The sequence below is a fragment of the Dipodomys spectabilis genome, unplaced genomic scaffold (genome assembly GCF_019054845.1).
Source record: "Dipodomys spectabilis isolate Male_0828 unplaced genomic scaffold, ASM1905484v1 ptg000240l, whole genome shotgun sequence".
Taxonomy (NCBI): Eukaryota; Metazoa; Chordata; class Mammalia; order Rodentia; family Heteromyidae; genus Dipodomys; species Dipodomys spectabilis.
Window position 1 is genome coordinate 2,323,289 of NW_024870917.1, and position 15,177 is coordinate 2,338,465.

The window sequence follows — 15,177 nt, forward strand, 5'->3', positions numbered from 1 at the left end:
CAAACTTGTTACCCCTTCCCTCATTTTTTCTCCTGCTTTCCCTCCCTCCATCTTCCCCATTCCATTTTATTTCTTGATGAATCCCCCAGACAATCAAAAGAAAAAAATCCATCATACATTAAGAAAATAAATGTTAATGTTCAGAGCAATACCCTTCTTGTCAGAACTACATATTTATTATCCTTTGGGATTATTCCTATAGAAAATTAAGGATTTGCTTGGTCAGATTCATATATTTCCCCTTTATATCTCAGAGGTTATCATTATTAATTCATTAATTATAATCACTGAAGTCTAGACATTGAAAATGTCTTACAGTAGAACTAGACTTTTCCATTGCTCATATACTTCATATCATTCTCCATCCTTATTCTCTGTTGATGTGTTTGATTCTGGATTAGTCCAAAAGTTCAAATACAACTATTCAAGCATTAGTTTTCTCCCCATGGTGTGAGATTTTCTCTCTGTGGGAAATTGTAATAGGAAAAGAACATGACTTTATTATTTTAAGAGCATGGTTTTTGGTGGCAACATTTGAGGGCCAAAATCTAAGTAAATGTCTACTTGAAACATTTCTTTTTGACATTATCTCATTGATTTTCAAGGTATATATAGAATGAATATTAATTTTTGATGTAAAAGTTTAATTCACATTGAAATCTAATAGCATTGCCCAAGATCTATGAGATTCCTTAAAAGTTTTTTTTATGTTTTCTCTTACACGAGTGTTAAAGGAAACCACAGAGATATGTAAGCAGATATATTTAAGTCTGTGTGTGCATAGTGTGTGTGTGTGAGTGTGTGTGTGTGTGTGTGTGTGTGGTTATATGTATGTTGGAATTAAGTTCATATGTTTTAAAGGATGGAGAGGCTGGTACGCATATGGGTTAGCACTGAAATAGTTCAAGACAAAGGATTGTTGAGTAAGAAGTACAGACATATTGGGGACATAAAGTTCAGAATCACTTTAATGGTCGTTGACCAAAAGCCATAAAATTATGACTTAGAAAGTGAAAACCGTTCTTTCCATGATTTTAATGGCCCCCTTATGGTCTTGCCTTTGGGGAATTTCATCCAGCAGTTGAGTGGTTATAATACCTATAAACGCTGACCACTCAATGAGGGGCCTCCAACAGCTAGGAGCATAGAATACTTCTTGATCTTGAACAGCAGTTTTATTAACTGATCTGCTTTACAGGGCTGATAAAGCATGGATTTTGAATGATCAAAGAGAAGAATATGGGGATTATGTTCTTAGGATGTTAACTCATTTCTCAAGAAGCACAAGAGATATAAGGAGCACTGGTTCATGAGTCAGAGAGACCCAGGTGCTCATCTCTAATTTTTATTAGCTCATGACCTTGGACAAAAGGATTGAGTTCAGGTGTCGGTCCATCTAATAGCTTCCACCCAGGGCTGTAGTAGTGAAAATAATGATTTGTGTAGATGACTTACAAGGGAGCTGTGCTCCTCCTGAGTGTATTTGACATTCTATTATGATTATTTTTTGAGCCGGACCTGTTTTGCAGGAAACCAAAAGCATTAAATGCAGACAGGGCAATATTACTACTTTATGTTTGGTCTGAAACTCAAATAAAGATGAACTTTTATAGTTACTACCAAGATGCTCAGGATAATAAGATCATTTGTGTTCCTTTGGGCATGAAGGTTTCACATCTGCCTGCTTTTATTAGTGAAGATAATTTTTCCTTTGCTATTTTGGGGTATGTTCAAAACAAGTCAGCTTCACATTAACTGAGATAATGTTCTCTCTCCCCTTAGGAAGTGAGCAGGAGTGAAACTAGGTACCAGGTACCCAGTGTTCACATATCCAACATGAATCTGCCAAACTTTAAAAGTGTGTTTCTATAGGACACAGGGCTTTTTCTTTCCAAAAAACTTGGGCAAAGATCTGTTCACAGTGGGCTGATTCTTGCTCAGTGGCATCAACGACACCAACAGTGGTGCACATGTAAAAAATAAGACTGGGGATTGAGCTGGGAAATAGAAGTACAATTCCGCCACATACTGGCTAAGGGAATTTCATACACGTAAAGTAGTACCAGTGTCTCATTTATCCTCAAGATTGCTATGGAGAGTAAAGGCACGGGTGAAAATATGTGGGGACCCAATGGGTAGTAGGCTCAAGCCAAACTGCTACAGGAAAGAAACTCACTGGCTGGCCAGACTTAAAGTCCAGAGGGGAGAAAATGGAAGGCTTCAGGCTTGGCTTGATTCAGCCTCACAATGATGGATCGAGGTTTCAGTTGTGAGTTCTGTTTCTTGGATGATGTCTTTATTCTGGCTCCAGATAGTGACTTCCAGGAGCTTTGGGATCTCCCCACACTATCAGCCAATAGAAGATAAAAGAGTAGCCAGTCACTACTGCCTTCAATATTACATTTGAGCACTGTACTGTATGCTTTGCCCAAAGTCCACAGGACACAAGTACAATGGGGAAGTTCTCCCAGAGGGTAGAGTAGGCTTTACTTCTATCAGAAGGGGAATGTATTTGAGGTTTTCAAGAACTAGCCAAGTATGTCCAATGTAGCATTTATTTGCTTAAAGCAAATAAATCCTACTTTCCCCTATTTTGTCAGTATTGAGATTTGAACTCAAAGCCTTGTGCTTGGTAGGCAGGTGTGTTACAACTTGAGCCATGACCTGACTCTTTCGGTGCTTTGGTCAGTTTTCTAATAGCATCTCATGGTCATGTCTGGACTGGCTTGGAGCATGGTCCCCAGGTTTACAAGTTGGGATGACAAGTTTACACCCCCTTGCCCAGGGTATTTTTTTATTGACTGAGAGAAGGTCTTGTGGTCTTTTTGGCCTGGACTGGCCTCCAACTGTGATCCTTCCAATCCATCTTTTCCTCCTGAGTGGTTAGAATTAAGTGATGAGCCTCCGTGCCCGGCTGCAATTCCACTGGTAGTGATGCTAATCTTACTAAATAGTGGAGCCTCAGTCTATGAATCACCCTTTTCCACTCTTTAATTAATTAATTAAAATTTTGAGACAGGATCTGCTGCATGGCTCCAGCGTGCCCTAGAACTCCAGGGATTAAAGCATACATCTCAATACCTGATTCAAATGCTCGCTATAAACTTCTAAGAAGGATACCTTCTACTGGAGGTCAGCCTTATTATTAATTAATATCTGCAGATCTAATAAAGAGAACGCATACTGATATTCCCAGAGCTTCCTAAAGCCATTAATACTTCTGATCTTAGCAGAATTATTTAACCCTTCATAGAAGCTGTCTCAATATGTATGAAAAAGGTCTTCATCAGTAAGCCCCAGACTTGCAAATATCTGAGTGATTTGAATATGTCTTCCAAGCTGTGCACTAGAATACATATATTCTTGAGTTTAATGGGAGGACTCTCCTATTTGTTCTTTCCTTTTGGAGTATAAAGCCAGGAGGACCCATCTCTCTTGGGATCTGGTAGACCATGAATCATTTGGTCTTAACACTATTTCTCCTGTCTCTCTTCAGAATGAGCAAATCTGACTGTTACTACATTTTCCATAAAAAATTCAGTTAATTTCTAAAATTTGTGGCCAAGTGCAGTTGCACAATTTATTGCTTCCGGAGCTAAATAACTACTAGCGTTCTGAAAGCCACAAAATGCTTTTTTTTTTTTTTTTTTTTTGGTCATTTGTGTGGCTTGAACTCAGGGCCTGGGTGCTGTCCCATGAGCCTCTTTGTAGCTAAGGCTAGCATTCTATCACTTGAGCCACAGCACCACTTCAGTTTTTGAGAGGTTAATTGAAGATGAGTGTCATGGAGACTTTCCTGCCTGGGCTGGCTTTGAACCACAATCCTCAGACCTCAGCCTCCTGAGTAGCTAGGAATGCAAGCATGAGCCAGGTGCCTGGCAACATTTCCTTCTGTGTTTGAAATACTTTTAGCTTTTCATTTGTTCCTTTCCACTTCAAGGTTTTGGAGCCACACTTGAGCAGACCTCTCTCATCAAGGGCTTGGATTTTCTATGGGCAGATCCAACAAACTTTAACTGAGGCTACATCCCCACAGAATCTCTTTGGCATGCTGCTGTTTGAAGGAGGGTGGCAGGTCCAGTGAATGTCCTTGTTCATTTTGCAGCTGGCTGTGAGTGAGCATGCATCAGTGTCAGCCTCCGCCCCACCTCCTGACTGATTTAAATTAATATCCTGGGTTTTGCACCTGCTGCAGTGAGAAAAGCTCAGGTGACAGTTGGCAGAACTGGCTGAATAATTTCCATACCTGAGTGCCTTTCTCTATCAGTTGAGGAATCTCTCTGGTGCTTTTTGACACTGTTTTAAGGGAACTTTAAGCTTTGCCAAGAATATGTGAAAATTCAAATTGCCTATTCAAATGCTTTCCTTAAATGGAGTGTAAGAAATTGTTTTTTTTTTTTTTTAAAGCTTGCCTTTTTGGATATAAAAGCATCTGAAGAGACTTGGAAAAGAAATCATAGCTTTCTTGGATAGTTTTTCCTCAAAGTGAACCAACTGTTGAGATAACTTTTCATGGAGATGGAAAAATGGTTTCTCCTTTAATTGACAGTCTTACTGGTATCTTTAGTACATTCACTATTTGTCTTCTTGGTTCTTAGCTACTTGTAATTTTCTCATTTCTGAATTATTATAGATGGATATACTCTTAGGAAAGGGTCAGAAACAAATGAACAATATCTGTATAGGAGTTTTTCCTTTGACGGTGGCGGTGATAGGATGCTGGATTTCACACACTGCCCCTCCCCCCTCCATTGGGAGAAATGAAATTCTCCTCTTCGCTTCTGTAAGGAGCCTTGTGTAGCCTTCCTCCTTCACTCTCACTTAAGTCCTTTCCTATGCTGCTGTTTTTGAGAGTGGCGTATTGTCTTGTTTGTTCGGGAATTTTGTCATCTTTTGCTACAAGTCACACATCTGGGCTCAAGGTTTGTGAAGGTTGATCAGTGTAGGTATAGAGTCTGAGCAGTGATGTGGAACTTAACTGTAAGTGGAAAAGATTTGGGGCTTCTGATAGCAGAAGGGTTCAGCACTGCGTTCTTCCTGGAGTCTACTGGTGGCTTTCTGAAACTCATATGCAAGAGATCAGAAACCACAGTCGTGGGGCTGGGAAGTTGGCTCAGTGGTAGAGCGCTTGCCTTGCATGCTTAAGGGCCTGGGTTCGATTCCTCAGCACCATATAAGCAGAAAAAAAAAGCCGGAAGTGGCGCTGTGGCTCAAGTGGTAGAGCGCTTGCCTTGAGCTGAAGAGCTGAGGGACAGCGCCCAGGCCCGGAGTTCAGGCTCCACAACTGGACCCCCTCCCCCTCCAAAAAAAGAAACCACAGTCGTGTTGCTGATATGGGCTGTTGTTCCTCATTCCCATTTATCTCTAAAAGGACTTTGGTTATGAGAGCACTCATCATCATAGTTGAGTTGCGGAGGCGTGTGTGAAAGCAGGAGGGAGTGTTCCCTTTTCTACTGCGGATTCTTTCTGTAACTGGCCTCTTCAATGCTGCATCATTGCATGCCCATTCCCTACCAGACACTGGGCTGGCCGAGAGCCTTGGAGACACACCGAACAAAGCCACACTGGTCAGAAGCTTAGCTAGGGTCTCTCTACCTCTGATATGGAATATTCGTGTGTGAAATCCCTAAGGAAAGATGGGCTTTCTGACCTCTGAGGCACGGTTAGGTGCTGTTCAACCTGCCTCGTCCCACGGCCATCCTACTGTAGGTGATAGTCTTGGGGTACATGCAATCCTTTTGGTGTGGGTTGATACTGCAGAGCTCCAGAAAGGCCTGGTGACCTGAGCTACTCCTTTGTCCATTCATTATCCACCCCCTCACCCCACTTGCCTGGTGTGGTTGTTTCTAAGCATGGCAGGTAGAACAGTGGACCAGACATATGAACTTCTTTGTCCTTATGAAACTTACGCAATGAAGGAGAAGGGTAAAGACAGTGATCTACATTTGAAAAAAAATGTAATGGATTCAGTGCCTTCGTGAAACACATGAAGTAGAAGGATGCAATAGCAATACTGGAGAAAGGGCTTGATTAAGAAAAAAAGAGAAAAAGACATCAAAGGGATTGGCTTTCCTGGCTCAGTGACGTTGGAATTTATTACGAGAAGTGAAACAATGAACCACGTTAGATCTGGAGGGCAAGCGTTATATCCAGAAAGAGGATAGACAAGAAAATGGAGCCAGGGGGCTGATGTGACTGAGCAGAACAAATTGTGGGGAGGGGGGCGTAGTGAGGGATGAAGTTGGTTTGCAGTCTTAAACACCCATGGGGGTTGCATGGAGTTGGACAACTAGAATTAGAGAGAACATTCCCCAAGAAGTCCTCACTTCTGACTTCAGGTATGCTGGTGGGGATTACCCAAAAGCAAGCTGTCATTTGGCAACTCACCCTTTCCTGAGCCACACACTCCATTCCATTCCATTCCATTCCATTCCATTCCATTCCATTCCATTCATCTTCATCATCGTGATTCCAGGCTCTTGCTCTGGGATGTGGTCACCCACCGTTCCTCCCAGACAAGATATAGGTGGACTTTCTTCCTGTATTCTTCCTCTTTGGCTTCCATACTTTTAGGAGGTTAGACATTTTTCTAATTTGGGGAGGGGAAGGGAAAAAACAAAATGCTGAAACAAGGATACAGGTTGACCCATTGTAACAATGAAACAAACAAGACGTTATGTTGAAAATGAACTTTACAACTTTGGCCGGGGAGGGAGGAATTTGGAGGTGGGGAGGAAAGGATGGTAGGGGAAAAACAAAGGAGGGGGGTAACAATGCTCGATAGGAAATGGACTCATTACTTACTCATGTAACTGTAACCCCTCTGTACAGGGTTTTTACAATTAAAAAAATATTAACCAACTTAACTGTGAAGTAAAATAGCTACATATGCCAAGAAAGAGGTTAGAGCAATGACAAGGACAACATGTCTTGATTAAGTGCTCACTGGATGCCAGAACATTCACTAAGTGCAAAACATGCTCTCCTAACATGATCTCCCAGGAGATCAGGGTGACCTTGCCACCTCCTCCATTTGAGTTATGAGGTCACTGGGATTGGGGAGAGTGGGCGGAGCTTGTCTAAGGCCACGACTCTTGAGTAAGAGAGAGCTGTGAACAAGACTCCTTCTTGTGACCACCCAGAGCGCTAAGAACTAACCTTGTATTTTCCAGAATGTGGGATGATTTTAGGCTACAAAAGCATAATATTTAATGTGACTCTCATAGTGATTAAGTCATTTCCTTGCAGGTTTTTTTATGCTTTTGACTAAAACTATGGGCAAAAATTATAATCAGTTCTGGCAGATCTTATACACATCTCGATCTCTTTTAATTTACCAGTTACTAAAAAAGTAAATGTCCAGCTAAGATCTTTGACAAGGGTTAAAAGCAAAAAGATACAGAAAAAGGAAATGGTCCCTAAGAAATCAAGTACGTAGATTTGCTATTTTCCTCTTAGAGTGTCTTTATTCTGTGTTGTGTTTTCTGGAGAGAGGAGAAGCAGACATTGCTATGTTAGGTTATATAAGACCATTAGCTTTTTTTTTTTTTTTCTTTTTATTCCCATTTTCTTCTTACTGCCTTAGGCCATTAGCCCTTTACAATGTTTTGGTGAAGGCCTACAGAAGCATTGTAATACTTTGTAAAGCTGCTTATCAAACAGTTCCATACAAGGGCGGATGACTAGGTTGGAAGAGCTGTGAGAGGAAGCTAGAAGGAGCCTTCTGGAACTTCATGGGAAGGTCAGGCTTTGTTCTTTTCACATCTTCCTAGGTCATGCTGTCCAATTGAAGGACACATGCTATCCAACAGATGAACAAAAGTCCCTGCAGTCAAACGAGAGATCTAATTTCTCTTCTATTTCAGAGCTCTTCATGCATTTTGTCTCTTTTGACCACTCTGGGGGCTTCGTGGACAGATCTGGTTGATCAAGCCGTTGGAATTTAGGTGACATAGATGAGTTCCTTCAACTCACACCTCTAATATTAACTACTTGGGAGGCTGAGAGAAGGAAAATCATAGTTTGAGCAGGAGGGCAGAAAGTTTGCAAGATACAATCTAAAAAGTAACCAGCACATACAGGACCAGAGGTGTGACTCAAACATTACAGCCCTAGACAGCCTCGTAAGCTCAAGGCCCTAAGTTCAAACCCCAGTCCCAACGTAAAAATAAGGAAAAAGATTTGTCTTAATCTGAAACTGTGGCTTCACTAGAGATACCTTTCTTACCGTGGCTGCGGGCTGGCTGTGGTCTTTGAACAAGACCTGTGTTCACTGTTAACCTCACTCCTCTACTCCATGATACTGATGGTCTGAGCAGATTTATCCAGTCACTTCCACTGCCTGAGCTCTGGTGGGCTTTGAGGATGTAACTCCTGGTTCTTTCTGTAAATGTGTGTGTATGTGTATATTTATGTAATATGTGTGCTTATAGATCTGTATATATGTGTGCATGTGTGTATATGTGCTTGCAAGAGGGTGTATTTGTATGTGCACATGTATACACATATACGATTGTATGAATATGTCTGCATGTGTGTTTGTGTGTGTAAATGTGCATACGTGTGTGTGTCTTCAAGACTTCAGGCATAGGAAAGTGTTTTTGATAGTGTACTTGTTTTCATTTCCTTTGTTTTAGATCACAATATTTTAGGAACTTAAATGTCCTTGAAGAAAGAATGTGGATTCATTATTTTTATCAAAAGTAGAAACTGGATAAAAGAATGTTTTTCAGAGTGTAGATCTTGCCAGTGATTAGGTTATAATACAGACTCAGCAGTCTACTACCAGAGTTAAAAAAGTGATAGAAAAGACAACATCAGCATTTTTACAAGGTGATAGATTCACAAATAGATAGACACACACCGGGCCACAATATAAGCATTATTTCTTCTGTGGATTGCAGTTCAAAACAACCTTTAAAAACTACTGGATTGCCAGGCTTGAGACACATAACTGCACAGTTCATACTAATCCATTGTCCTACAAGTGTTTCCAATAACAGATAGCTTTATACTTCTTAGTCTAAGCTTGCCATTTAAGTAGGAAAATAAACAATGGCCGCTTCCCTAGGAGAAACAGCTTCTTGCTTTCCATTCTTAAAGAATCAGTAAGGTTAATTCCTCCTCTTCATGAATTCATGTATTCATATTTGACAAGGTGGTCAGGTTTGTATGGTTGATATATGGGTGAAAGGGGGTCACAGGGGTTAAAGTATTTCCTGTAGGATATCTTCATAAAGGAAATGGAGAATGCCTTGCAGTTGAGTTTTAGTTCTTCATTGGATTAGAAAGACTTAATGACTAAAATCCCACGATCAATTTCATGAGCAAATCCTTCATATTAATGTACTGAAAGAGCTATTTCTTTTGTTTTCTTTTTTCTTCCTCTTCTCTTACTAATAAAATTCAGGTGGGATAATTTTGACCAGCTTTCCCTATGTGGGAAATTGCCATATGGCCCTGGTATTGTGGAAAAGTAGATAGGGACAGCCTTTTTTGTTTTATTGCATGAATTACATATTGTACTACAGTAGATAAATCAACAATAGCTTGAGCAGAAGCTTTGCTTAGTTTCCAGTATACAGTTTTTCTGACATTTGTTTGGGTCCTCTGGTTTTTCATGGTCTGGGGTGGACAGGACCCTCGTCATAATGTTTGACATCAGTGATCAAACCCATGCAGTTCTTCTGAAGAGCTTCTCTTGTCCTTCATAATCCAACACCTTCATGCTCATTAGGAGAAATTAAGGTAGGTTCGATGCATTGATTCATCGCTGGGTTAGAAAAGTTGGGCGACAATTTCATCAGAGATTTCAGAAATAGAAGAATCCCCAAAGCTCTGGTTAGCATGGTGAGTTAAGGCAGAATTGAAGGGAGACAGATCATCCTCTCAGGTTGAAGCTGCCCAGGATGGTTTCTGGTGGGAAGCCTCTCCTGGGCTGGGAGGAGCAGGAATGCTGGAACCCAGGTTTCCTCCCCGGGAATGAAAGGTGAAGTGCATGGATTATACTGAGACTTGAGAAGGTGCTCTGTCAGGAATCCTTGGCTTTTCTTTGTGGTTAAAAAAAAAAATCACTCATCACATGTTATCCTGGAGTGTTGGTTCCCTGCCTACGGGTTTAGTCATTAACTAGACACTTGGAACGTTTTGATCCTTGTTCACTTTGTTTAGTAAATGTAAGCAACCATACTAATTGCATAAAGAAACGGGCCTGAGATCTTAGCTCTTGGGACTCCTGGGAGCTGGATTTTCAGTGGCTTCTTTGTCGTTTCAGGATGTGTGAGACTGGAGAAGGGTTGTTCATCTTTCAAACGCGAGACGGCGAGGCCATCTACCAAAAGGTCCACTCGGCTGCCCTGGCCATTGCTGAGCAGCATGAGCGCTTGCTACAGAGCGTGAAAAATTCAATGGTACGTGTGGAATTTCTTCCTTCCCACTCAGTGTCTTCTTGGAGAGTGTACTTGGGTAATTTTGGTGCCAAACAATCTGGCCAGTATGATCTGAGCAGATAGTTTCCTTCTATACTCAGCAATCTGTACTATGGGGACTAGATGATGTCCTAGGTGGCCAGTTGGTAAAAACTAGGCATCCTTGATCATGTATTGTTTTCTTTGTGATTATTGTATATGGGTGTCTACCTTAAAATCAATTTGAATGTATGTCAACATCTATAGATACTTATGGCAGAAGTTATTTCCAATGCCAACAGCAGCTGGAAAGAAAGTAAAAATGATTGAAGAGAGATGAGGGACACCAAAAGGAATGAGAAAAGCTCATCGAGTTGGTAACAGTTGGGAATGAACTACCTGCATTTCAAATAGCAACAGGTTTGGGGCCAATGAAAACCTAACATGCTGACATAGCCATGCATTGCTGGTGCATTAGTGTGACACAAATAGTGTGTGTGAGAAATATCTAACCAGAACATAGGTTCTGCAATACTTCTACTGGCTTCAGAACATACTTCTCCTTCACACTGTATTAGTTCTTGAGACTAAAGATCAGACAAAGTATTATGATATCTTAGTCTCTCATTTGAAGGAAAATAAACTCAAGGAATCTTAAATTCCTTAATTCTGTTAAGTGAACACAATCACACACTTATAGTTGTAAATACCTGGAAAGGGATAAAATCAAAGTGAGCTGGTTTGGTGTGGTAAGGTTCAGGTAGTTTGAATATTTATGATTTATGCCTTTGGAATAGTGGGATTTAAAGACATATGAGGAGCCGGGCGCTGGTGGCACACGCCTGTAATCCTAGCTACTCAGGAGGCTGAGATCTGAGGATCGCGGTTCAAAGCCAGCCCGGGCAGGAGAGACCGTGAGACTCCTATCTCCAATAAACCACCAGAAAACCAGAAGTGGCGCTGTAGCTCAAGTGGTAGAGCGCTGCCTTGAGCTGAAGAGCTGAGGGACAGCGCCCAGGCCCAGAGTTCAAGCCTTACGACCGACAAAAAAAAAAAAAAAGACATATGAGGAGACAAAGCATATCAAAGATGTGACTGTGCCAGAGCTGACCCCGATTTTTCCCCAGTGACCTGTCACAGTGCAAGCTGGGGTTTTAGGACAATGGTGATTAAAACCTTGCAGATCTGACAGTGATGGTGGGCTCAAAATGACTGTCACAACTCCTTATTTTCTGCTATTATAGCACAGAAGCAGCTGCAGAAAAGGATGTAATGCAATGGAAAAGACTATGTTTAAAAACAGTGTTTCATACCCTTTGCTCATTTAATAAAGTATTGTTCCTTTGGTTCCCCCCCCCCCCCCCCCCATGACCATCTGAAAGTATGTATTTAAAAAACCAACAAAACATTTGTTCTTGCTTATGATACAGGCAGCAGGCCAGAGGCTGCTGTTGGACTGTATGTTCATTGGACTAGTTAATGCACCCCTGTTTCCATGCTGTGAGGCTTCCCTCACATGAGTGAAGCGGGGTACTCAAGTGTGGGGCACGGGGTACCAGATATTCGGTAGAATGTCATCCTGAGTGAGCTTCAGGGTGTTTCTTGATGAATATCCTTGACACTGCTCATCTGAACCAAGCACATCACCCCCTCCCCCCCCCCCCGCCCCCGTAATAATCTAAGGGAGTTTTGCCCGATCAGTTTGGAGGCTTGAATAGAACAAAAGTTAAAAATCTGAGAGAGAATTGGCTCTGTTTGCTCCGTGTCTTGAGTAGGAGAAATATCACTATCCACTTTGTACTTGAACTTCCACCATCGGCAGACTGCGGGTCTCAGGATTTCTCTGTCTTCAATTATGCAAACCAATTACTTGTTATCGCTCTCCCTCTCCTCTGCTACTTGTCTGTTTTGGGGAAAGCAAAATGATTATGGACAATGCTGGTAATGTAGACACAGATAATGTAGGGAGCTAGGTCAATATGGTCAGTGATGGACTTAGAATCTCTCCCATGGAGCAGAACTAGCTCCAGCACTAACACTGAGCTATTCCAGCCCTGTGGAGAAGGACAAAGTTCTTCATTTCCCCAAGCTCCACTTTTCTTCTTTGTAAAAATGAGAAAGGTAATAAATAGTATTTATCGTAGAGTCTTCCTGCAGTTTTCAGTGAGGTATGCTTGCAATACTTTCAAGATTGTGTAATAAATTTATGTGGAAGGTAGCTGTTATTTTTACTATTTGTGATAGCCAAGGCTTTGTCACTATTGGTATCAACAGCTGAGCAGATGAGTGGATCTGTATTGATCCTAGTAATGGATTGATGATTTCTAGCAAAAACCACATCCATTTCCCTCCCTCCTTCCCTCCCTCCCTGCCTCCCTCCCTCCCTCCTTTCCTTCCTTCCTTCCTCCCTTCCTTCCTCTCTTCCTTTCTTCCTTCCTCTTTCCCTCCTTCCTCCCTTCTTTCCATCTCTTTTTCTTTTTTCCTCTCCTTCCCACTCTCTCTTTTGCACAGTTGTTTATTGTTTCCTTTTTCATTAAGACTTTATTGGCATACTTAGTTTTACAAGGAGGGTTATTATGCCATTTCGATACACACTCTTAGTGTACTGCCTCCTCTCTCACTCTCTCTCACCCCGCCTTTCCCTCTTCTTTAAGTAATTTTGTCAGGTTTTATTGTGCTATTTTACTATAAGCGTATAATGTACTTTGACCCTATTCAACTTCATTCACTCTCTCCATTCACCTCTCCCGCATCTGTCTGTCTGTCTCCTTCTCTCTCTGTGTCTGTCATTAAGTAGAGCAAACCTGAAGTCAGGATTGAGAAAGTATAGCATGATTCCATTTGATAGTTTTTAGAGGATCAGTTTTGCATGTTGTAAGATAGGTAAGTCACTGGAAGGTTGGATGAATGGATGGATGATAGATGGGGGAGTGGTAGATGGAGAGAGGGAGAAGGAGAAAGCCATGAAGTAGAATGCAAATCACTTAAAATTTACAGAGAAGCACATTGCATTAGACTTATGTAGCCAGCACATGAGATGCTTTTAAGCTTCTCAAGAAGTTTTTGTAAGATCACTTTATTTATAAGGCCATAATTAGCATAAATTGGTGCTTGAAAGGCAGGTTTTGCATGCACGTGTTTTTCCATTTTCAACCTCATTATTTCCACTAAAAATTAATCAAGACTGTGTAATTCATTCAGATCATCCCTTTGCAAATTTAACAAGAAAATAATGTCATTTGCTGTTAATTTGCTGTCTGCTTCATGAGTTCTAGAAAAATAAATGCACTTTTAAGGGGAGAACACCCTGCTGTATATGCAATAAGTGAGATTTGAGTTCCGAGGAAGTTAACTGGGCCCTGTGAAAAGCCTAGCCCATGGGTACTTAGTGCTCAATTAGGGAGAAAAGAGATGGAAACAACATTGCTGGCCTGTCTACTGGGGTTCGTTTGTGCAATTTTCTGTAATACAGATCTGGCTGTATTGTCTTCTGGTAATTGCCCTCACACCATTGATAAGTCAGTGGATGGTTGGATGAATGGATGCATGGCTGAGGGAGAGAAGAGATGGAGAGAGGGAGGGGAGGTTGCAATTGGAGGAGAGTGGAAAAGCTCACCTGTGGCCTTAGCCTCATTGTCAGGAAGCCCTAGCTCACTGTCATTGTCACTGTGGTCAGGCTCTCAAGCCTGCAGAGATGGACGGCCCCATGAGACCTTCATCCACCTGATGTCATGTCCTAGCACAAAGCTACAGAGCCATCCTGTGACCCAGAATAGGTGAATAGAGGTCCCACAAAGATGTCCATATATGAATCCTTGGAACCAGGGATTATCAGTTTTTATGGCAAGAGGGACTTGGCAGATGTGATCTAGAAGACATGTCCTAGATGATAATAATACTGATAATAAGATAATAATGATAATACTGGTGGGCGCCGTATTATCAAAAGAGTTGCTGTAAGAGGCAAGTGGAACACAGCTGAGGGAGAGCCAGACAGAGGCCGGGTAGTGATGGGGACTTAAAGATGCTCTGCTGTTGGCTTTGAAAGCAGACAGTGCTCCATGAACCAAAGCATGCAGGTGGTGAGCCAGCCCTAGAAAAGCCATGGAAATAGGTTGCCTTCTCAGATCATGGCCTGTAACTGTGGACCTCATGGTTATGACAGCCATAAATTCAGGATTTTTTTCCTCTTCCTAATCCCTTTTCCTGGGACAATTTGCCTCACTCCTGTGAAGGGTATTAAAGCACTAATGTTCCCACTGAGCAGGAGATTTCAGAAAAAAAATATATATATCCAGTTCTATCTAAAAAAAACCCAAAAAGCCTCCAAAAGCAAAAACTCCTCCTTTCTTTTAGCAGGCTTGGTAACAGTGAGTTTATGTCTTAAAGTTCCTTCTCTACCTTCCTGCTTTTCAAATTCAATGCATATCATCGCTTGCTATACACGGGGCGGGTGCGTAGGGGGTAGTATCAGTTCGGGGTGGGCCTGGAGAATTAGGAGGAGGATGAACTGTTGAATGCAATGGGAGATGGGAGTAAGAGCTAGTTTGCTCTCCAGTTGCCTGCCTTCTTGCAGGGGAAGCAGCAGAGGCTGGAGACCGCTTGGGTCCTCCCTGGAGCTGTTTAGCTATTTTTTGCCACCATTGAGATCAGTGACAAAGTCTAATTTTGGAACGAGGAGTGGCAGAGCGTGGGATGTTCCTCATTCCACAACTAGGCCCGTCATTTTTAGAATTTCCTTCAAGGAGAGAGCCGCAGGGTGAAGAATGCT

At 41.7% G+C, this 15,177-nt stretch overlaps 1 protein-coding gene across 1 annotated transcript in view; it reads left to right on the forward strand.

The window, feature by feature from the left end:
* Dok5 (docking protein 5) overlaps positions 1-15,177 on the forward strand; it is a 111,065-nt gene that overhangs the window by 74,840 nt on the left and 21,048 nt on the right. The window contains exon 6 of the mRNA XM_042699256.1: positions 10,274-10,409. Coding sequence (XP_042555190.1) covers positions 10,274-10,409 — 136 coding nt within the window. The remainder of the gene's footprint in view (positions 1-10,273; positions 10,410-15,177) is intronic.